Source organism: Schistocerca piceifrons, chromosome 2 (assembly GCF_021461385.2).
Source record: "Schistocerca piceifrons isolate TAMUIC-IGC-003096 chromosome 2, iqSchPice1.1, whole genome shotgun sequence".
NCBI classification, from domain to species: domain Eukaryota; kingdom Metazoa; phylum Arthropoda; class Insecta; order Orthoptera; family Acrididae; genus Schistocerca; species Schistocerca piceifrons.
The window spans coordinates 481,807,334-481,831,282 of NC_060139.1; the positions used below are offsets into that span (position 1 = coordinate 481,807,334).

General features: G+C 44.5%; 1 protein-coding gene across 1 annotated transcript in view; it reads right to left on the reverse strand.

The window, feature by feature from the left end:
• Positions 1 to 23,949, reverse strand: part of LOC124775081 (nose resistant to fluoxetine protein 6-like) — a 365,609-nt gene that overhangs the window by 162,419 nt on the left and 179,241 nt on the right. The window contains exon 4 of the mRNA XM_047249887.1: positions 20,329 to 20,543. Within this exon, the coding sequence (XP_047105843.1) occupies positions 20,329 to 20,543 (215 nt within the window). The remainder of the gene's footprint in view (positions 1 to 20,328; positions 20,544 to 23,949) is intronic.

The following is a 23,949-nucleotide window of genomic DNA, read 5'->3' on the forward strand; positions in this document are numbered from 1 at the left end:
TTTCATTTTTGTTATTTTGTTTATTTTTAAATTACGCACAGGACCATGACTATGTAGGACGAAAATGTTCCGTAGGTTACGTCGCCCTTTACAGATCCTCACTCAGTTTCTAGACGATTCAATTCTCCCGATTTCTACAGTAAGTAGTAAGGTCATCCGAAGACCAGTATCAGTTGCAAAGCGATTTAGAAAAGATTGTTGTATGGTGTGGCAGGTGGCAGTTGACGCCAAATAACGAAAAGTGTGAGGTGATCCACATGAGTTCCAAAAGAAATCCGTTGGAATTCGATTACTCGATAAATCGTACAATTCTCAAGGCTCTCAATTCAACTAAGTACCTGGGTGTTAAAATTACGAACAACTTCAGTTGGAAAGACCACATAGATAATATTGTGGGAAGGCGAGCCAAAGGTTGCGTTTCATTGGCAGGACACTTAGAAGATCCAACAAGTCCACTAAAGAGACAGCTTACACTACACTCGTTCGTCCTCTGTTAGAATATTGCTGCGCGGTGTGGGATCCTTAGCAGGTGGGATTGACGGAGGACATCGAAAGGGTGCAAAAAAGGGCAGCTCGTTTTGTATTATCACGTAATAGGGGAGAGAGTGTGGCAGATATGATACGCGAGTTGGGATGGACGTCATTAAAGCAAAGACGTTTTTCGTCGCGGCGAGATCTATTTACGAAATTTCAGACACCAACTTTCTCTTCCGAATGCGAAAATATTTTGTTGAGCCCAACCTACATAGGTAGGAATGAACATCAAAATAAAATAAGAGAAATGAGAGCTCGAACAAAAAAGTTTAGGTGTTCGTTTTTCCCGCGAGCTGTTCGGGAGTGGAATGGTAGGGAGATAGTATGATTGTGGTTCGATGAACCCTCTGCCAAGCACTTAAATGTGAATTGCAGAGTAATCATGTAGATGCAGATGTAGATGTAGATGTAGAATCTAGTAAGACACTCGTCACATACCTAAACAAACTGATCGATGTGAGGTTAAGTCCGATAGGTATGCAACACTCCTGAAGTACAGGTAACGCGGTTACTGTCTAAAACTGACCTAGGTTACTAGGAAAACTACTGTAGTCTACATTTACTCATGACAGTCTACGACAATCTACGGAAGTTTAACAACTCTAGTTAGAAGTCAAACACAAAATAAATCGGACGCAATTCAACTAGAAAAATAATTAAACAGTTGGTTGCATATTCTAATACGTGCAAATTTAAACCCCATTGTGAAGTGAATGTTTTAATCATCTTCATTAAAATTGCAACATCGGTTTAAAATCATGATGCTGCCGTTCCCATGCTCTGACGTCGTCCAACCGAAAAGCGCCCTGTCTGTCGCCACGGACTGCCTTCTTCCGAACGAAACTTGCAGTGTCAGCTCCAGGGGACTGACAGCGTGGTTAAGGAGTTAAGCAATCCGGATGGGCGGCGTTCGACCTGCAAGAACGTCACGCCGCCGCATTGCAGCACGTGGCACGCGGCTGTAGTCTACATACGATGTCCCTCACCTCAGCGCAGGGACCCTGTGTGGAGAGCCAGGTGTACGCAGCAGCAGAAACACACATCGGCCGCCCCGATAGGGCGCGAGAAGCGGTGTTTAATGATTTACGTTACTGCAGGCAAGCGCTTCGTTACATTAGGCGACAGGAAACGCGCCAAGAAGTAATGTATCCACAAGAAGTGCCGTTGGTCGTAGACACTGTCCAGCTAAGCAGGGGACAGCAGTAGATCCTGAAAAAAGGATCGAAATATGCGTTATGAAGAGGAAGTCTGAAGAGGACTAGACACGGCGTAACAACCTAGAATATTTTACTTTCAGTGAAACGAAACCTTGCAGATTTCCGCAAAGTTATTTTGACAGTTTTCTGTAGTGATACATAATTTCCCCACCAATCTGCCATGAAGACTCCAGCCAAAACATAATCTGCACTACTCCTATCCTATACCCAAATAGACAACACAGAAGAAAATAAAGAACTTACAGACGAAATAAATCAAATCAAAGTCAATAACCACAGGACTAAATTCAACAACAACGCAAAAACATATCTTCGCAAAAACCCACAAAAGATGTTCATCTGCCTTCTAATTTAACTCTCCAACTTCTGTTATAGGACTGATAAAATTCAGTTAGCATGCAGGAAGACAGCACCACTGCGTGCTATGATGACAATCAACTCTATGAAGCACAATGATATGAAAAGCATCATTATCATTACATTGAAATACTACCAATGTATGTGTCAGCTCACGGGTTTCATATACGCTGCTAGCCACTAACAGTCTCAGAGCCACACGGTTCAGAATGAGACAAAATATCTTGCTCCGAAAGCACAATTTAAAAAAAAAATTATGTATAGCTATCCCATACACAGTCGCATAGTGGTGAGAACTAGGGAGGTTGGTCACACTGACAACCTCGTCATTCTGCATTTTTCAGAAAGCGTTGCTGCTAGTGGCCATGCTGTAGGAATAGACTCTCGCAAAACATAACTGAGACAACTTGGCTTGTGAACGCGGATGGAGCTGTCGATATCGCCGCAGAGAAAAACGTAAATCACAAAGAAAAACAGCGTTTCAGAGCTATCATAGCGAATGATCAATGGTTCATATCCTGCAATGCTAATGTAAAATTACAAAAGACTGTTTGCCGTAAAGTGATTGAGATTTTTTGCCTTGAATAATTTCTGACCAATATTTCATTGTCTTTTTAAAAAATAAGTCAGCCATCTTCAGACTATATAAATGTTATAATTTTTAACCACTGTAAACACAAATTGTCATTGCGAGATTCACAATGTCGTATAGAAAAATTGTAGGATCTACAACGTAGAAAAACTGTCTGTACGCTATCGTTAATACACAGGGATGCCAAAAGTCATGGGAAGGGTTCTCGCAATTGAAGATGTGCACATTGAAACTCTCTGTCACATACACAAACGTCCGCATTTCGTGGTCTAGTGGCTGGCGTTGGTGCCTCTGGATCACGCGGTCCCGGACTCGATTCCCAGCCGGGCTGGGGATCTTCTCAGCCCGGGGATTGGATGTTTGTGTTGTCCTCTTCATTGCATCATCATCAGTGGCTAGCTGACGGCGCAGTTGAGCGCCCCACAAACCAAACATGCACAAACCACTGTAAACACAAATTGTCATTGCGAGATTCACAATTTCGTATAGAAAAATTGTAGGATCTACAACGTAGAAAAACTGTCTGTACGTTATAGTTAATACACAGGGATGCCAAAAGTCATGGGAAGGGTTCTCCCAATTGAAGATGTGCCGTGAATGACACCACAGTGTTGTAGCTAGTTGCTACATACGGCGTGTGTGTAGACACAGTGTCTGAATAGCCAGTTACAGCAGGTAAATAGTTAACGGGGCAGCATGTTCTGAGGTTACCGACTTTTAACATGGGGTAATAAACGCTGCAAGGTGCAAAGGGCGTAGCGTATCGAAGATTAACAAGAATTCGTGTTCCCGAGCTGAACAGAGTAGAGGATGGGTTTACAAATGAGCAACACATGTAAACCATCACAATGGACGACCACAGCTGTTCAACGGACGGACATTACACCGCCCATCCAGAAATACATGGTGTGATGGACGTTCTGCTGTGAGCCACACTGCTGTCGAGTTGAATACACTGCATAAGTTACAGCAGTAATGACTGACAACACATCCGGAGCCTACCCCTACTATCGACAGCGCAGTATGTGGAGGATAAGTTAACAAACCACGTAAGGTGGCTATAATTTCGCACCTTACAAGCACTCATCTACATATTTTGCCGTGATTTACAACAGCAATTAGGTGGTATATCCCATATATGAATATTTAAATAAGACTGACATTGTCACGTACACCTTGTAAATAGTTGTTAACGCTTATTGCATGAAAGGTGACGGAGTGTCTTTATTATCAAAATGGCGTAATGAATGATTGCCTACACTAGTAGAGGTTGGAACGCCAGTGGAAATGAAACTCGAGGCGTAACTCAAGCCCTGGGTGGAAAAGCCCGCACAGGTGCGTTGGTCCTGCTTCACACAGGAAGTGCCAAGACGGACGGCGTCGGCGCAATACAGTGGCGGCCGGCCGGCTTGTAGTGACGCTGAGAGGATAACCGGATATCACTTCAGAAACTCTGAAAATCTTGGACGCAGCAGAGAGGAAAGAGGAAGCGTTACCTCAGAAATCGCAGGCTGGGTTATTTCCGAGGGTGTTTACTCTGAGAAGACTACCATTGTATGAGTATAGGTATCTCCTCACAAATTTTCAGCGCTGGACGACGGAATAATCTGTACAGATGGAGAATATTCCGTGGTTTCGAGAATACGATTCACCTTCTGACTAACGAGGGAGGGGAGCCGAGCTTTGCTGGGAAGCCAGCAGTGGAGAGAAGAGGTCTTCTGTTTTGAGCGCCCGGGTTGATGGTCGCTCAGTATCAGCTTTTATTGCTACAGGCGGACTTGCTGTCTTTGCTCTCAGGATATTATATAGTTAGAACGGTTAGGCACTGTACTGCTGCGATACGATTCTGGACTTCGCCTCCAGGTAGGGAGTCGCCTTTGGGTATGCAGCGTTCAGTGACTGAGGGCACGTCTTCTGTCTATACTCACGAAGAGACGTTATCTGAATTCCGTCCTTGTGACTGGGAGTTCGCGTTTCTTGTCTGTAGCACACAGAGAGGAGAAGACAGTGTTAGATTATACTAGTCCTAGTGTTTGAAAGAGTTTTATTTTGTGGCTGGGGTCCTTCCATCGTCGCAGACGTGTACGAGAACCATCACTCCGATGCACTGGGCGCAGTACATACAGTGATATTGCTAACTGCTTCGGCTTATTAGGGCTATAAAGCTAAACAGCTATGTTCGCGTAAATTTTATTTCCACTGAGGTTGCACATCACTGTAGGTCATCTTCGAAAGTAGCGTTTCTAGTGTTTGGTACGTAAGTGATGTCAGTCATCTCGCATGATTTATATTAGATTGCGTAGGGGCGATTTGGGCAGTTGATCAATCATATTAGTTAGGTTAAAAAATTGTTCAAATGGCTCTGAGCACTATTGGACTTAACTTCTGAGGCCATCAGTCCCCTAGAACTTAGAACTACTTCAACCTAACTAACCTAAGGACATCACACACATCCATGCCCGAGGCAGGATTCGAACCTGCGACCGTAGCGGTCGCACGGTTCCAGACTGTACCGCCTAGAACCGCTCGGCCACCCCGGCCGGCTATTAGTTAGGAAATCCATTTGTATCTCTTTATGTCCATTGCACATTGATATATAAACATTTGTAAGTCTATAAAGGGGTTTTAACCTACAATAACTGTATAAGCAGAAATGACATTTATCATTTAGTAGTTACTAGTTTCCTTAATCATTCATTTACGTCTATGTTGTAATTTATATGTTAAAGAGCGAGAACGAGGAGATAATATCACCATTAAGAGATCCTAAGATCTGTTTCAGGGGGCAGTCAAACAGGACCAAATGTTCATTTTCGCGTTCAGTATTTTCCGTTGCGCACGTTTATTTTACACCCGCCTGGAGTAGCATCCTGGAACCACAGCATCGTCAAGGCTGGGACATAGCATCGCCCCGTGGAGGCGGTACATATTTTCTGTTAATTGCAGTGGAAGCAAGATCGTATCCACATTTCAACGTTTTCCGAATGAGTGCCAAAAGGTGGATATGTGCTGCACTATACATCAGACTAAGACATTTCCTGTGAACTGGAGAACTGCGACCGGATCCCCTCTAGGACGTGAGGACAGAATAGTCGCTTCCTGACGCAGGCTTTTTAAGTTATCAACGCTGGGACGAATTGCTTGTCAGGTGTCTTAACTGCGAATTTTTGGGGCAGATGGTGATGATGAATGAGAGTACTGCTTAATATCGTGGTTTTGTTGTCGATTACAATGAGAACAGGACGACAGCTGTTTCACAAAAACAGCCTTTTCCATTGTAATAGAACCGGGGGGATCCGCAAATCTTAGCTACCTCTTCCGATAAACAGATCCTCTGCGACACTGAGGGAAATGCACGCGAGGTACCGTAGTGGCATACTATGGGTTGAGTGTATGCTGTCAAATGTAAGCCCATAAAGAATGTGATATGAGACTGGCACTTGTGTTTGTCATTTTAGTGATTTCTTTGTGTTTCTAACTATTATTTCGTCATACACGTGACTTTTCAATAAATTTAAATATTAAGATGGTCTTCAGAAGAATCATATAATTACATATTCTTCTTAAATAGATTCTTCATTAATTTTTAGAGTGGGTTTTTGAACTAATCTAATAGGGCCCTTATAAACAGCACTATTTTCTTCACAGTTGTTTTTTCGTAAGATATTTTATATATTTTTTATCTTACATATAATATCTCAAAATCTGTCCAAGAAATAAGTGAATGTTTAATCACAGTATCTACTCTTCGAGTTTCAAGTAGATAGAAAGGAAATTCTGCCAACAAAGTAAAAAAAATGTTGTGTTCCACTACACCAAGTCTTCCTGTATCAGTTGCTCTCTACGAGATCAGTTACAGGGCGTACTCTTGACCTGAGTTACATGACGTACCGTATGTGTCTCCTGAAACAGTAAATGCTACTGGGTTCTGTGTATTAACATTACTGTGCTGATACTAAGTAATTTTAATACGTGAACTCTTGCTTTAATTTAAAAAAAAAAAGGGAAAAGACTTTAGTCCCTACGTCTTCTGTTTATTTGCGTTATCACTTCATATCCAAAATGAAATTTAATGGACTAATATTTCAATAAAACTGTTCATAACAAAGAGCTGTCACATTAAGTCCTCATATGTTCGAATGTGTCGACCTAACATCCTGCCTTTGTGTGCCCATAAGCATCAGTTTTGACGCCAAAATTTAAAGACTGTAGGTATAGAAAGATTTACGATTCGTTTAATTCTTAGCAGACTAGCTCCAATGACAAGAGATTCCCTAGAGTGGAAAAGGTTGTGATGAAGAGCCGTGTGAGCTGCCTCGTGTTTTCCGACTGAATACCACCATCACAGTACGAAGCGCCAGGTATTCTATATGCAAGTAAATTCCCACTCGTCTTTGTTAATTATGAAGCAAAAAGTACATTTTTTATTCCTTGCTAGGTGGAATAAAGTAAATGCTTTAGATCTGTAACAAAGATCTGCAACCGACTGTATGTCATTCATCGCCACGTGTAGAGCTCAGATAACGATCGTGGATCCCCAGTTTCTTCTCTACAAGGTCAAAGTAATATGTAATTAGCGAAAGCATGAAACGTGACTCAACATTAGTAACCAACCAAGAGCAGGGTTATGACAAGTGCATTACCCAAAAGAAGCCTCTTATTAATGTTACGCACCCTCCATCCATGAGACTGAAATTGTGAAATGTCTGACAGTTTTCGGACTTGTTAATCATTTAATTATTCTCGTATCAAATTTAATTTTGTTTGACAGTCAAACGAGGTCCCTATACAGGTTGAATGACGTAAAACTTACACTGAAAATATTGCGGAAATGGCAAGCGCTATTGATGTGCGGTTTTCACTGAATGGATGGGCAGTCAGGAGCTCATTTTGTTAGCCAATAAACTGATGTAATAGTACTCAGAAAGTTATTTTTTGTGCCAATATACCCATTTTAAATGTAACAATGCCTATTGATATTAACAAACTAAAAATAGGGAAAATTAGAATGTCAGTGGTGTTGGTTGCAAGATTCAACCTAGTTGCTACGTACTATGTTGCTATGTTCGCTAGCACCGTGTGTGTGTGTGTGTGTGTGTGTGTGTGTGTGTGTGTGTGTGTGTGTGTGTGTTCCTTGAGTGCATTGCGACTTGCTAGACAGTTAGTGTGGGACACTCCAAGTTGTAGGTCGTGAGTGGACAATGGGATTTACCATGGCCGAAAAAACCGACATGCTCATGGTGTATGGAGAGTCTAGGAAGAATACACTTCGTTCTTGTACGGTGTATCCCAATAGACGTGAACCATCTCTGCAATTATTTATCAACATTTTCACCTAGTCGCGTCAAAGTGGTTTTGTATCTCTTCAAAACGGCAACAGAAGGAAAAAAGTGACGACATAAGATGAGAAATTAATGTTCTTGTTTCTGTTGTAGCTGATCCGCCAGTTAGCTCCAATGCAATCGCACGAGGAAGCGGCATGAGTAAGGCAAGTGTCGTACGGATTCTTCGCCGACATTGGTTCCATCCTTATCACATCTTTTTCCATCAGGAGCTCCATTGAAACGATTATGAGAAGCATGTTAATTTCTATACAGGGCATTAAAACATGATACAACACATATATCACGTATCATGTTCAGTGATGAAGGCACATTTACCATTCATAGCCAGGCAAACCGCTGAAACATGCACTATTCATCTGTTGACAATTCTCATTGGCTTCCTCAGGTTGAACTTCAAAGTCCATAGAATGCAAACGCATGGTGTGGGAAAGTGAATCGTCAGCTCATAGGCTTCGGAGACGGAATAAGGAATGCGTACTATTATCGAAGCCTCCTGGCAGCCCATCTTCCACGGATGCTGGAAGACGTTCCTCTGCATTCTAGGAGCAGCTTGTGGTACCAACAAGATGGCTGTCCAGTCCATGGTGCACGAAGCACTACAGAAAGTCTTGTTTCCAAACCGTCGGTTTGGACTCAGAGGACCTGTACCTTGGCCGTCCCATTCCCTTGATTTAAGCCTGCAGGTTTTTTTCTGCTGGGAAAGCTGAAGCACGCTATCTACAAGGACACCCCAACTACACTCGATGATAAGCAACGGCGCATTATTGCAACCTGCTCGGACATCTCCACTGAAATGCTAGCACATGTGCTGGAAGCGTGTATTGTCCCTGCCAGTGGCCTTTTTGAACACAGCCTACGATGGACAGTTGTCTCGTTATTGGTCAGAATCAGCATAACTAGCAGTATGCACTTCCGTTGTTCTTCAGCGTGTGCTACCACAGGTCTTGCACAGACAGAGTGGCGCAAATAAGTGGCCCAGAGAACAGAGTTCCAGGGTGCAGAGAAACACTGCAGAGGAAAGGCAATACAATATTAACCTGACTATAGCAGATATTGAAAGTGACCACCATTCATCTCCTGGCACTTCTGACCCTGGTCAGCAAGTTGTTGAAGGCGGATCGAAGCTGGACTGCTGGAATTACTGCAATCTCATGCGAAATGTTCTGTTGCAGTTCTTGAAGACTATGGGGGTTGTTGCGATGCAACTTAGACTTGAAGGTTCCCCACACAAAGTAATCGCATACTGACAGATCAGGTGACCTGGGTAGCCAGCTAGGGCCTTGAACAGACTGACTTCTGCTAACACCTCCGCCAGGTATGAAGATTATGTAAATGAACTACAAGGTTCGGGCGGCTGTAAGGGCAGTTGCTCCATCCTGTTGGAAGTAACTGTAGGTTTTTTCCTCTTCCAGTCGTTTCCACTCGCCTGGGTCACTTTTATTTGGTCCACCCTGTACAAGTGTCGATGTAGATAGTTTTCAAAATGCGGTATGTCGTAAACGACTCGCACTAGAATCCTGCAACGAACACCACTGACATTCTAATCTACCCTATTTCTACTTTTTTAATGTCAATAGGCATAGTTCTATTTAAAAAAGCGTATATATGCAAAAAACGCTTTCTATGTACTGTTTCAGTGGCTAACAATACGAGCCCCTGACGAGTAACCCATTCTGTGACAACAGCACATCAGTAGCACTTTGCATTTCCGCATTATTTGTGGTACACGTTTTAGATGAAACACCCTGTATAAAAGGTAAATGAAGGCAGAGCTATTCTCGCTTGATTATGGTGTGGAGGAAATTGAATTCAAGGTTTCATTTCGTCACAAACCACCTGCAGTTTGTGTTATAAGATACTCGCTTCTATTCATACTGAAAAGAAACTACAGAAGAATGGCTTGTTTACCGGCAGCTGAAACTACCACTGCCTGTATACCCCTACACACACCTTAGTCCCTCGTACCGTATTCGTGTGATTCCTACGCGAGAGTATGAAGGACACAGCAGACTGTTGTACAGTCTTCCTCGAATATTGGCTCTCTAATTTTACCCAGCGGGGTCTCACTAGAACATCACCTTCCTTCCTACATTCTGTTTTAAGTTACCTAATCACATCTTTTACACTATTTATTGCAATTTTATTGCTGTCGTAAACAGGGTGGTCCATTGACAGTGACCGGGCCAAATATCTCACGAAATAAGCATCAAACGAAAAAACTACAAGGAACGGAACTCGTCTAGCTTGAAGGGGGAAACCAGATGGCGCTATGGTTGGCCCGCTAGATGCCCCTGCCATAGGTCAAACGGATATCAACTGCGTTTTTTTTTAATAGGAACCCCCATTTTTATTACATATTCGTGTAGTGCGTAAAGAAATATGAATGTTTTAGTTGGACCACTTTTTTCGCTTTGTGATAGATGGCGCTTTAATAGTCACAAACGTATAAGTACGTGGTATAACGTAACATTCCACCAGTGCGGACAGTATTTGCTTCGTGATACATTACATGGCTATTGTGGTCAAAATGCCCAGCGGGCGTGTGCTATGTATGCTGCTCGGAATCCTGGACGACATTATCCAAGTGTCGGGACCGTTCGCCGGATAGTTACGTTATTTAAGGAAACAGGAAGTGTTCAGCCACATGTGAAACGTCAACCACGACCTGCAACAAATGATGATGCCCAAGTAGGTGTTTTAGCTGCTGTCGCGGCTAACCCGCACATCAGTAGCAGACAAATTGAGCGAGAAAAGGGAATCTCAAAAACGTCGGTGTTGAGAATGCTACATCAATTTCGATTGCACCCGTACCATATTTCTATGCACCAGGAACTGCATGGCGACGACTTTGAACGTCGTGTACGGTTCTGCCACTGGGCACAAGAGAAATTACGGGACGATGACAGATTTTTTGCACGCGTTCTATTTAGCGACGAAGCGTCATTCACCAACAGCGGTAACGTAAACCGGCATAATATGCACTATTGGGCAACGGAAAATCCACGACGGCTGCGACAAGTGGAACATCAGCGACCTTGGCGGGTTACTGTATGGTGCGGCATTATGGGAGGAAGGATAATTGGCCCCCATTTTATCGATGGCAATCTAAATGGTGCAGTGTATGCTGATTTCCTACGTAATGTTCTACCGATGTTACTACAAGATGTTTCACTGTATGACAGAATGGCGATGTACTTCCAAGATGATGGCTGTCCGGCACATAGCACGCGAGCGGTTGAAGCGGTATTGAATAGCATATTTCATTACAGGTGGATTGGTCGTCGAAGCACCATGGCCTGCGCGTTCTCCGGATCTGACGTCCCCGGATTTCTTTCTGTGGGGAAAGTTGAAGGATATTTGCTATTGTGATCCACTGACAACGCCTGACAACATGCGTCTGCGTATTGTCAATGCATATGCGAACATTACGGAAGGCGAACTAGTCGCTGTTGGCCGGCCGCGGTGGTCTAGCGGTTCTAGGCGCTCAGTCCGGAACCGCGCGACTGCTACGGTCGCAGGTTCGAATCCTGCCTCGGGCATAGATGTGTGTGGTGTACTTAGGTTAGGGAGGTTTAAGTAGTTCTAGGGGACTGATGATCACAGATGTTGAGTCCCATAGTGCACTATGCATTTTTTTTACTCGCTATTGAGAGGAATGTCGTTACACGTATTGCTAAATGTATTGAGGTTGACGGACATCATTTTAAGCATTTATTCCATTAGTGTGGTATTTACAGGTAATCACGCTGTAACAGCATGCATTCTCAGAAATAATAAGTTCACAAAGATACATGTATCACAATGGAACAACCGAAATAAAATGTTCAAACGTACCTACGTTCTGTATTTTAATTTAAAAAAACTACCTGTTACCAACTGTTCATCTAAAATTGTGAGCCATATGTTTGTGATTATTACAGCGCCATCTATCACAAACCGAAAAGTGGTCCAAATAAAACATTCATATTTCTTTACGTACTACACGAATATGTAACAAAAAATGGGGGTTCCTATTAAAAAAAACGCAGTTGATATCAGTTTGAGCTATGGCAGCGCCATCTAGCGGGCCAACCATAGCGCCATCTGGTTTCCCCCTTCAAGCTAGACAAGTTTCGTTCTTTGTAGTTTTTTCGTTTGACGCTTATTTCGTGAGATATTTGGTCCGGTCACGACCAATGGACCACCCTGTATACTTGATGAAGAGTAGGCTGAAGTTTAAGAGATTAGTCAGGAAAAATCAATACCCAAAGATAAGGAAAAGCTCAGTAGGCAGTATAGTTGAAGAGGAATGAACATCTCTAAAAATGATAATCACAGAAGTTAGAAAGGTAAACATAGCTATAAAGAAGGTACCTGTAAAGAAACCATGGTAACAGAAAAAAATATTTCAGTTGGTCGATGAAATAAGGAAGTACAAAAATGTTCCGGGAAATTGAGGAATACAGAAATACAACACGCTGAGGAATAAACCGAACAGGAAGTGCAGGGAAGCTAAGACGAAAAGGCTCCAGGAAAAACGTGAAGAAATCGAAAATGAAATGATTGTCCGGAGGAGTGACTCAACATACAGGAAAGTCAAAACAACCTTCGGTGAAATTAAAAGCAGCCGTGGTAACACTAAGAGCGCAACGGGAATTCCACTGTTAAATGCAGAGAAGAGAGCGGATAGGTAGAAACAGTACATTGGAGGGCTCTATGAGGGGGAAGATTTGTCTGATGTGGTAGAAGAAGAAACAGGAGTCGATTTGGAAGAGATAGAGGATCCTTTATCAGAATCAGAGTTTAAGAGATCTTTGGAGGACTTACGGTCAAATAAGGCAAAAGGGATATTGAACATTCTATCAGAATTTCTAAAATCATTGGGAGAAGTGGTAACAAAGCGACCATTCACGTTGGCGTGTAGAATGTATATACCATCTGACTTTCGGAAAATTATCATTCACACCATTCCGAAGACTCCAAGAGTTGACAAGTGCGAGAATTATCGCACAATAATCTTGACATCTCATGCATTCAAGTTGCTGACAAAAATAATAAACAGAAGAATGGAAAAGAAAATTGAGGAAGTGTTAGATGACGATCAGTTTGGCTTTAGGAAAGGTAAAGGCGTCAGAGAGGTACTTCTGACGTTGCGCAGTTAATGGAAGCAAGACTAAAGACAAATGAAGACACGTTCATAGGATTTGTCGACCTGGAAAAAATTTCGACTGTGTAAAATGGTGTAAGATGTTCGAAAGCCTGAGAAAAATAGGGGTAAGCTATAAGGAGAGACGTGTAATATATGTACAAGAGCCAAGAGGGAAAAATGAGGGTGCATGACCAAGAACGAAGTGATCGGATTAAAAAGGGTGTAAGACAGGGATGTAGTCTTTCGCCCTACTTTGCAACCTGTACATCGAAGAAACAATGATGAAAATAAAAGAAAGTTTCACAAGTGGAATTGAAGTTCAAGGTGAATAGATATTAATGATACGATTCGTTGAAGTCTTTGCTATCCTGAGCGAAAGTGAAGAAGAATTACTTGATCTGCTGAATGGGATGAACAGTGTAATGAGCCGGCCGGAGTGGCCGAGCGGTTAAAGGCGCTACAGTCTGGAACCGCACGACCGCTACGGTCGCAGGTTCGAATCCTGCCTCGGGCATGGATGTTTGTGATGTCCTTAGGTTAGTTAGGTTTCAGTAGTTCTAAGTTCTAGGGGACTTATGACCACAAGCAGTTGAGTCCCATAGTGCTCAGAGCCATTTTTGAACAGTGTAATGAGTACAGAATATGGACTGAAAGTAAAGCAATGAGAAGTAGTAGAAATGAGAACGAAGAGAAAGTCACATCAGGACTGATGGTCACGAAGTAGATGAATTTAAGGAATTCTGCTAACCAAAGACGAGCGGATTAAGGAGGACAGCAAAAGCAAACTAGTACTGACAAAAAGGGCATTTCTGGCCAAGAGAATCGTCTTGTATCAAACATATGCCTTAATTTGAGGAAGCAATTTCGGAGAATGTATGTTTGCAGCACAACAATATGTGGTAGTGAAACTTGGACTGTCGGAAAACCGGAACAGAAAAGAGGGGAAGCATTTGGGACAAATACTGAAAATCAGGTGGACTAAAAAAAGTAAGGAATAAGGGACATTCTGCGCAGAATCGGAGAGGAAAGGAATATATGGAAATCGGTGACCAGAAGGAGGGACACGGTGATAAGACATCTTTTAAGAAATCATGGAATGACTTCCATGGTACTAGAGGAAACTATAGAGGGCAAAAGCTGTAGAGGATTGGAATACATCCGACGAATAATTGAGGACGTAGGCTGCAAGTGCTACTCTGAGATGAAGAGAGGAATTCTTGGCGGGCCGCATCAAATCAGTCAGAAGACTGTTGACTCAAAAAAAATTTTATAATAGTTCCAAATGCTGGCGGAACACTTGAGATTCAGCCTTGAGTGCACTAGCACTAGAACCCTTCCATCGAATCTTTCTTCCGTCCACCTTACCTGTTACACAGATTTTACGTGTTTGTTCAGTTCCATATTGCTTCACTTTCGCCAGTAACATGTAAATGACAAGAAGTGCCTCAGATGTTCGCCACTAGCCTTGTTCTACTCACACTTATCTATCGTTATACCGGTGGGATATTTGCTTCCACTTCTTGCGTGTTTCCCCACGATTGTCCAATGTCGATTTTATCGCTAGACAACCTCACTCTGAGTGTACATATTGAGAGTGCTACAGATTTGGCCAGCAGAGGGAGGAGGTGATAACCACCATGCTTAGCGTCAGTATCTTGCATTACCACGCAAACGTCTCGGAAAAGTCTAGTGGGGGGGGGGGGGGGGGATATGTTGCAGTGGTGGTGGGGATCCGTCTACCGGACGAGGATGTTTAGATCTGTGGACACCTCGCTGCTTTTATAAAGGAAAAGGCTGTTTGTTTGCAGCATGTGTCGTCCTTTTCTCATTGTAATCGATAACACAATCACGATACTACGCTATACCCGCATTTATGATGGTCGACTGTCCCGAAAATTCACAGTTAAGACATCTGGCAAACAAGTCGTCCCAGTTGCCAACTTGAGAAGCGAGCCACACGAGCAAACTGTCCTCACATAGTAGATGGGATCTGATCCCAGTTCTCCTGATCACAGAAGATTTCTCAGTGGCACGTACACTGCAGCCCGTATCTTCGGTGTGGGACGCATTCGGAAAATGTTGAAATAAAGATGAGATGTCGTTTTCTGCAATCATCAGAAAACGTGAAGCGCCTCCAGAGGGCGATCTTGCATCCCAGCCTCAAAGATACTTCCGTTTGTTAATTTATCCTTCACATACTGCGTGGCCGACTGTCAGGATAGACTCCGGATGCGATATCAGTCATCAGCTGCTGTACCCTATGCTATGAACTCAAATCAAATCTGGCACACTGTGGACCGTCCATCACCCCATAAAGCTCTGCATAGGCGATATGACGTCCGTTCAACGAACTGCTGTGGCGATTTGCAGATGTAGTTAATTTGAAGATCCACTTTCAGCTCTGTTCAGCACAGGAACCTGAATTCTTCATCATCCCATGTTCAAAGTCAGTTAATTCAAGACATACTTCGCCATTCATTACATATCTACCTGTAACTGACTGCTCAGATATTGTGTCTACACACATGGCATATGTTGTATCTGGCCGTCACACAGGCTTGTAATTCAAGATACATCATCAAATGGGTGAACCGTCCTCGTGATTTTTGGTAAAACAGTTTGTTCACGATAATGTACAGATAAGTGGTTAGTATACTGCACTCGCATTCATGAGGATGGCAGTTCAATCCTGTGTCCGACCATCCAGTTTAGGTTTTCTGCAGTTTTTCTACGCCGCTCCAGACAAATGCGAATGTTTTTTTTTTTTAATGGATAGATACTTTTTGAGTGTTGTAGGTGCTGCCATCCAAGTACGAGACGTTACGAACCTCGCAATGCGGATCTGAGTTTACGATGGTGTGTATATGTGGTAGAGAATTTTAATGTGAGAGTATGAGAAAATAATATTTTTTATAATCTGGAGATGTATATCTAGTTTTTAAGAAAGGCAAACAAAAGTATTTGTCAGGGGTTAGTCAAGGCACAAATCTCAACCGCTTTATGGCAAACGGTCCTTCGTAATTTTACATTAGCGTTGCAGGAAATGAAGCACTGATTATTCGTTATGACGACTTTAAAACGCTATTTTTCTCTGTGATTTATGTTTTTATCTCCGTCGGTGTCTACAGCTTTATCAGCCATCACAAGCCACATTGTCTAACAAGTGGAGGTTCTTGGGTTTAGTTGTTGCGAGGTATGTTGCCAGTGAGTCTTTTACGTGGTGGTCAATAGAAGCAACACTTTCTGGGAAATGCAGAATAACGAGGCTGCCAATGCACCCGATCTCCATAACTGTCACCACGCTGCAACTGTGCATGGAGTCGCTATAAAAGAAATTTTTATAATTTGCTAGTAGAGCAAGATTTTTTATCTTATTCCGAACCGTGTAGCTCCAAAACTGTTAGTGGCTAGCAGCGTATATGAAATCTCTGAACTGAGTCATGTGTTGGTAGTAATTCTCTGTCAATGACATTGGAGCTTGCGGAACATTGTGCTTCAGTATGTTTACTGTGATCATAGCGCGGATTCCTCTCTTCCTCCATGTCAACTGAAGTGTATCAGAAAGTGAAGAGATGAGTTGATAGGGGGACGAACATCTTTTTTGGGTCTTTACAGAGATGGAATGTCTTTGTACCTTTATTGCCGAGTTTTTGCTCGTGGCTATTGATTTTCTTTTACTGTATTTCGTCTGTTAGCGTTTTTTCGTCTTCTGTGTTGCTTGTTTGGGTATGTAGGAGAGGTGTAACTAAGACTGTATGTTTTGCCCCAAGCCTTCGTAGCAAATTATGGAATAATCATGTTTTTCTATCTACAGCTCCCTAAATATGTTGTCTTTCCTTAAGTCTGCAAGCTCCCGTTTCATTAAAGGTAAAATACAGGGTGTCCCAAATAGAATGACCCGATTTTGAATAGAATTATTTATTAGGAAGAAGGGCTTAACACCAACAAACTTAATACCAAATTACTCACAAAAGACAGAAGTTTAAAAAAATCCATCATAAATGTTCAATATGACCTCCACTGTCTGCACGGGCGACATGTAGCCAATAGCCGAATTCATCCCAAACTGAGCGTAAGGTGTCTTCTGTGACTGAAGCTACAGCAACTGATATTCTGGTTTTTAGTTCATCAATGTCACGAGGTAAGGGAGGAACATAAACACATTGCTTAGATATCCCCACAGGAAGAAATCACATGGTGTTAAGTAAGGGGACCTAGGAGGCGAAGAGTGTTAGTCTGGTCTCGCAGTCCTGTACACCCTATCCAACGTTGTTGTTAGGCACGTTGTAGTGCCAGTACGGTGGTGCTCCATCTTGCTGACAGATGAAATTGTCAGAGTCCAGTTGTGGGAATAACCAGTTCCGAAGCATTGCAAGATATGATTGTCGTGTTACGATTTCTCCCTCAAAAAAGTAGGGTCCATAAACCTTGCTTTGTGAAACAGCACAAAAAACATTTACTTTTGGTGAATCACGTTCGTTTTCAATTGTTTCATCAGGATTTTTGAGCCCCCAATAAACACACATAATGACGGTGAACCTCACCGGCGCGGGATTAGCTGAGCGGTCTGAGGCGCTGCAGTCATGGACTGTGCGGCTGGCCCCGGCGGAGGTTCGAGTCCTCCCTCGGGCATAGGTGTGTGTGTTTGTCCTTAGGATAATTTAGGTTAAGTAGTGTGTAAGCTTAGGGAGTGATGACGTTAGCAGTTAAGTCCCATAAGATTTCACACACATTTGAACACATTTTTTGAACCTCACCGCTAATATGGAAAGTTGCCTCATCGCTGAATATCAACCATTACATACAAGTGTCTTCTTCCATGTCCTCTTGCATAGAATTGCTGAACTCCACTCGCTTCACTTTGTCGGTATCTCGAAGAGCTTGTACCAGTTGTAATCGGTACGGTTTGAGGGCTAAATGACGCCGTAACACACGCCACACTGTCATGCGCGGTAACGCAAGTTCTCGGCTAGCACTACGCGTAGGCTTGTGGGGGCTCTGCTCAAATGCTCGTTGGATTTGTTCCACTGTTTGTTCATGAACGCGTGGCCGGCCGGGACTTTCGCCTTTACAGAGACATGATAGTGGTTTAGCACGAAATCGAATATGAAACGCCCGCTGAACTGCGATCACTGATTGAGTACGACTAAATTCAATAACACAATACGCTTTCTGTTGGGCGAACGCCATACTGCGCGAGACTGGCTGCACGCTCCAGGTCAGCACTCGTAGCGACATCTAGCGGATTTTTTCTGAAACTCTAGACCATGCCGATTACATCTAGCGCTGTTTCATTTACCTAGTGACATTTGTCTCAATATTATTACAAGTTAAAATCGGGTCATTCTTTTTGGGACACCCTGTATTCTAGATTGCTTAGCTGCAGCATGTTACACTTCTAATTTCTTCTTCACATTCGATGTTTAGATTTTCTACAGGATCTTCCGGTGCCTCTGGTTAGCTGGACACTGTCTACGGCCAGTGTTGCTTGTTGTGCTTACATTACTTTGTAACGGTTGTCTGGTGTGGTGTAAATCATTAAGAACGGCTCCTCGCAGTCCATGCGTCCTTCTGTTGCGCATAAATCTGGCAGTCTCCTCATAGAACCTGCGGTGGGGTGAGGGGCATCGTCTGACGACCAAACGTGTCGATTTCACGACGGACCCCACACTCGAGCGTGTGGCGCGGCGCTCTTGTCTGTCGAACGGAGCTCATTGAATTGTTTATGTACCACTGTCTAATAATACATCGTTGCTCCTGCTTCATTGTCAGCTTTGCAATGAAATAAGGCGTCCCTATTACCGCAGCTGCAATATCATCATTTAAATAATACGATGCAGTCAACCTTTTTGACTAACCTGCCAGGTTAGTCAAGAGCGCTAATGCGCTGCTTCCTGGACTCGGGTAGGCGCGCAGGCCCCGGCTCGAATACGCCCGGTGGCTTAACTACGGAGGCCGGTGTGCCGGCCAGCCTGGATGTGGTTTTTAGGCGGTTTTCCACATCCAGCTAGGTGAATACTGGGCTGGTCCCCACGTTCCGCCTCAGTTACACAGCTTGCAGACATCTGAACACATTCGCACAATTTCATGGATTACACTTGACACATTCAGTTGGGGTACACCAATTCCGTCCCAGGGGGTACGGGGTGGCGGCAGGAAGGGCATCCGGCCACCCACTTAAATTAACCTTGCCAATTCCGATTAACCATGCTGACCCTGCGTCATTGCGGGAAAAAGGCACAAGCAAAAGAAAGAAAGATAGTGAACCTGTTTGACTATTATTGGTGAAAGGACAGTTCAAGGTTTGAAGAGTTGTGGCAGCAGAATGGAGATGCCAGAGAAGGATGGTAGGAGGAAGGCGAGTGACTGCCAAATATTTTGTTTACATGTACATCCCCTTCTTTGGTGACTACCGCTTCACTATTTCTACATTGATTTTATTGTAATGGGGAGGGGGAGAGGAGGAGGAGGAAGGGGGGACCTATAGAGATGCGCGAGACCTTGGCCAATGACCTAAGTGTCGACTTCATTTGTGCGTGAAGGACACTATTAGCATGAAGTGTGCAGTTGGTTTGGAATAATATTCATGTACTCCACAGCCGTCATGGAGCCTTCGGTTACTACCACAGGCCCAGGTGAATGTCCCCCATAGCATAACACTGCCCCCTGCGCCTGCTTATGTGGCACGATATTTGCTTCGAGCAGCCGGTTACCTTAAATGACAGATTGTTCTGACACGACCAGCGACATGATGTAACAAGAAACGTCCGACCAGACATCAGGTTTCCATTGATTTGTGGTTCAGTCGCCACGATCCCGTGTCCGCGGCAATCGTAATTGACGATGTTGTTAGGTCGCTCGTCTGCTGCGCTGCTCCATCTTCAAGAGTGTGTGCCGAGTGATGTGCTTGTGTCCTCACATTTAATGTACTCTGCCGTCAGACTTGCCACTGATCGTCGCCTATCGTGCTTTACAAAACGAGCAAACTTCCGGCCTTCACATTCTGTGATGACGCATGTACGTCCCACACAAAGTCGCCTACTCTCGGTTTTACTGTCTTTCATCCATTTACGCAGATGGTTCCGACAGTAGCACTCGAAACGTCCCGCCAAAAACTATGATTGGTGGCACCGAGAGGAGCCGCCGTTAACTCACACGAAGATGACGGTGGAGCGGCCCGGCTGCAGGGGCTCCCCCGTGGAGCAGTGGTCGTCTCGCAGCTCCGCGCGCAGTTGCATGCGCATGCGCGGGCCTGCGACCCTGAATGCTGCATCCAGGGCGCGCTGCACCTGCCGCGGCGAGCACGAGGCGGGCACGCACACCGCCCACCAGCCCTTGTCCCGGCGGATCTTCATCTGGTCGCCCGCGAACTGCAACCACAAAAAATGGTTCAAATGGCTCTGAGCACTATGGGACTTAACATCTGCGGTCATCAGTCCCCTAGAACTTAGAACTACTTAAACCTAACTAACCTAAGGACATCACACACATCCATGCCCGAGGCAGGATTCGAACCTGCGACCGTAGCAGTCTCGCGGTTCCGGACTGAGCGCCTAGAACCGCTAGACCACCGCGGCCGGCGAACTGCAACCACGGTCGTTTCGTTTAACAACCACACTGACGGAAGAAAATCGCAACACCGAAAAATAATTAATTCAAAGTAATGAAATTTCACAATACATGTGTCTAGGTAACATATTTAAGTGATTACACAATCACAGGTTGATGTAACCGCAAGATAACCCATTGCAAATGCGGCATGCTAGTACATTAACAACTGGTGTAACCTCCAGAACGTTGAGTGCAGCCGCGCGGGATTAGCCGAGCAGTCTCTGGCGCTGCAGTCATGGACTGTGCGGCTGGTCCCAGCGGAGGTTCGAGTCCTACCTCGGGCATGGGTGTGTGTGTTTGTCCTTAGGAAAATTTAGGTTAAGTAGTGTATAAGCATAGGGACTGACGACCTTAGCAGTTAAGTCCCATAAGATTGCACACAGTTTCAAAAAATGGCTCTGAGCACTATGCGACATAACTTCTGAGGTCATCAGTCGCCTAGAACTTAGAACTAATTAAACCTAACTAACCTAAGGACATCACACACATCCATGCCCGAGGCAGGATTCGAACCTGCGACCGTAGCGGTCACGCGGTTCCACACTGAAGCGCGTAGAACCGCACGGCCACACCGACCGGCGCACACAGTTTTTTTTTTTTTTTTTTTTTTTTTTTTTTTTTGAGGGCAAGGTGCAGATGTGAATGTGGGATGGAGGTCCATACCTGTTGCACTCGATCGGTCAATACAGAGACGGCAATGCTGATGGTGGATAACGCTGGAGTCGTCGTCCGATGATGTCCCATATGTGCTCCATTGGAGACAGATCTGGTGATTGCCGGCCAGTGTGGCCGAGCGGTTCTAGGCGCTTCAGTCTGGAACCGCGCGACCGTTACGTTCACAGGTTCGAGTCCTGCCTCGAGCATGGATGTGGGTGATGTCCTTAGGTTACTAATGTTTAAGTAGTTCTAAGTTCTAGGAGACTGATGACCTAAGATGTTAAGTCCCATAGTGCTCAGAGCCATTCTGAAGATCTGGTGATCGAGTAGGGCAAGGCAACATATCGACACTTCGTAGAACATGTTGGGTTACAACGGAGGTATGTGTGCGAGCATCATCCTGTTGGAAAATACGCTTGGCATTATGTTCATGAATGGCACCACCACACGTAGAATCACCAGATTGACGTAGAAATTTGCAGTCACGGCGCGTGGGACAAACACAAGAGTGCTCCTGCTGTCATACGAAATGGAACCCTAGGCAGGTGCAGGTCCTGTGTCTCTAGCGTGCAGACAGATTGGTTCTCAAACCCCTATTGTCCTCCTCATAATCAACACACGGCCATCACTGGCACCGAGGCAGAACTGGCTTTCATCAGAAAACACAACAGACCTATACCCTGGCCTCAAAGTCGCAAATGGACCTTGTTTGGGGACAGTGGAATGCACGCTACACGCGTCAGGCCAGGAGCTGTCCTTGAAGTAACCGATTTGTAACAGTTCGTTGTGTCACTGTGGTACCAACTGCTGCTCAGATTGCTGCTGCAGATGCATTGTGATGCACTAGAACCATACGGCGAATACGATGGTCATCCTTCTCGGTAGCAGCACGTCTTCTTGCGACCGTACTGTAAACTGTCATGACCACCGCTCCCAACAGTCATGTACAGTGGTTTAATTCGTTCCAAGCCTTTCTGCAATATCGCACAAGAAAGAGCACCTTCTGGTTGTCCTACACTACTGGCCATTAAAATTGCTACACCACGAAGATGACGTGCTACAGACGCTAAATTTAGCCGACAGGAAGAAGCTGCTGTGATATGCAAATGATTAGCTTTTCAGGGCATTCACACAAGGTTGGCGCCGATGGCGACACCTACAACGTGCTGACATGAGGAAAGTTGCCAACCGATTTCTCATACACAAACAGCAGTTGACCGGCGTTGCCTGGTGAAACGATGTTGTGATGCCTCGTGTAAGGAGGAGAAATGCGTACCATCGCGTTTCCGACTTTGATAAAGGTCGGATTGTAGCTTATCGCGATTGTGGTTTATCGTATCGCAACATTGCTGCTCGCATTGGTCGAGATCCAATGACTGTTAGCAGAATATGGAATCGGTGGATTCAGGAGGGTAATACGGAACGCCGTGCACGGCTTCGTATCATTAGCAGTCGAGATGACAGGCATCTTATCCGCATGGCTGTAACGGATCGTGCAGTCACGTCTCGATCCCTGAGTCAACAGATAGGGACGTTTGCAAGACAACAACCATCTGCACGAACAGTTCGACGACGTTTGAAGCAGTATGGACTATCAGTCGGGGACCATGGCTGCAGTTACCCTTGACGCTGCATCACAGACATGATCTCCTGCGGTGGTGTACCCAACCACGAACCTGGGTGCACGAATGCCAAAACGTCTTTTTTTTCTGATGAATCCATGTTCTGTTTACAGCAACATGATGGTCGCATCCGTGTTTGGCGACATCGCGGTGAACGCATATTGGGTGCGTCTATTCGTTATCGCCATACTGGCGTATCACCCGGCGTGATGGTATGGGGTGCCATTGGTTACACGTCTCGGTCACCTCTTTTTCGCATTGACGGCACTTCGAACAGTGGCCGTTACATTTCAGATGTGTTACGACCCGTGGCTCTACCCTTCATTCGGTCCCTGCGAAACCCTACATTTCAGCAGGATAATGCACGACCGCGTGTTGCAGGTCCTGTACGGGCCTTTCTGGATACAGAAAATGTTCGACTGCTGCCCTGGCCAGCACATTCTCCTGATCTCTCACCAATTGAAAACGTCTGGTCAACGGTGGCCGAGCAACTGGCTCGTCACAATACGCCAGTCACTACTCTTGTTGAACTGTGGTATCGTGTTGAAGCTGCATGGGCAGCTGTACCCGTACACGCCATCCAAGCTCTGTTTGACTCAATGCCCAGGCGTATCAAGGTCGTTATTACGGCCAGAGGTGGTTGTTCTGGGTACCGATTTCTCAGGATCTATGCACCCAAATTGCGTGAAAATGTAATCATATGTCAGTTATAGTATAATACACTCCTGGAAATTGAAATAAGAACACCGTGAATTCATTGTCCCAGGAAGGGGAAACTTTATTGACACATTCCTGGGGTCAGATACATCACATGATCACACTGACAGAACCACAGGCACATAGACACAGGCAACAGAGCATGCACAATGTCGGCACTAGTACAGTG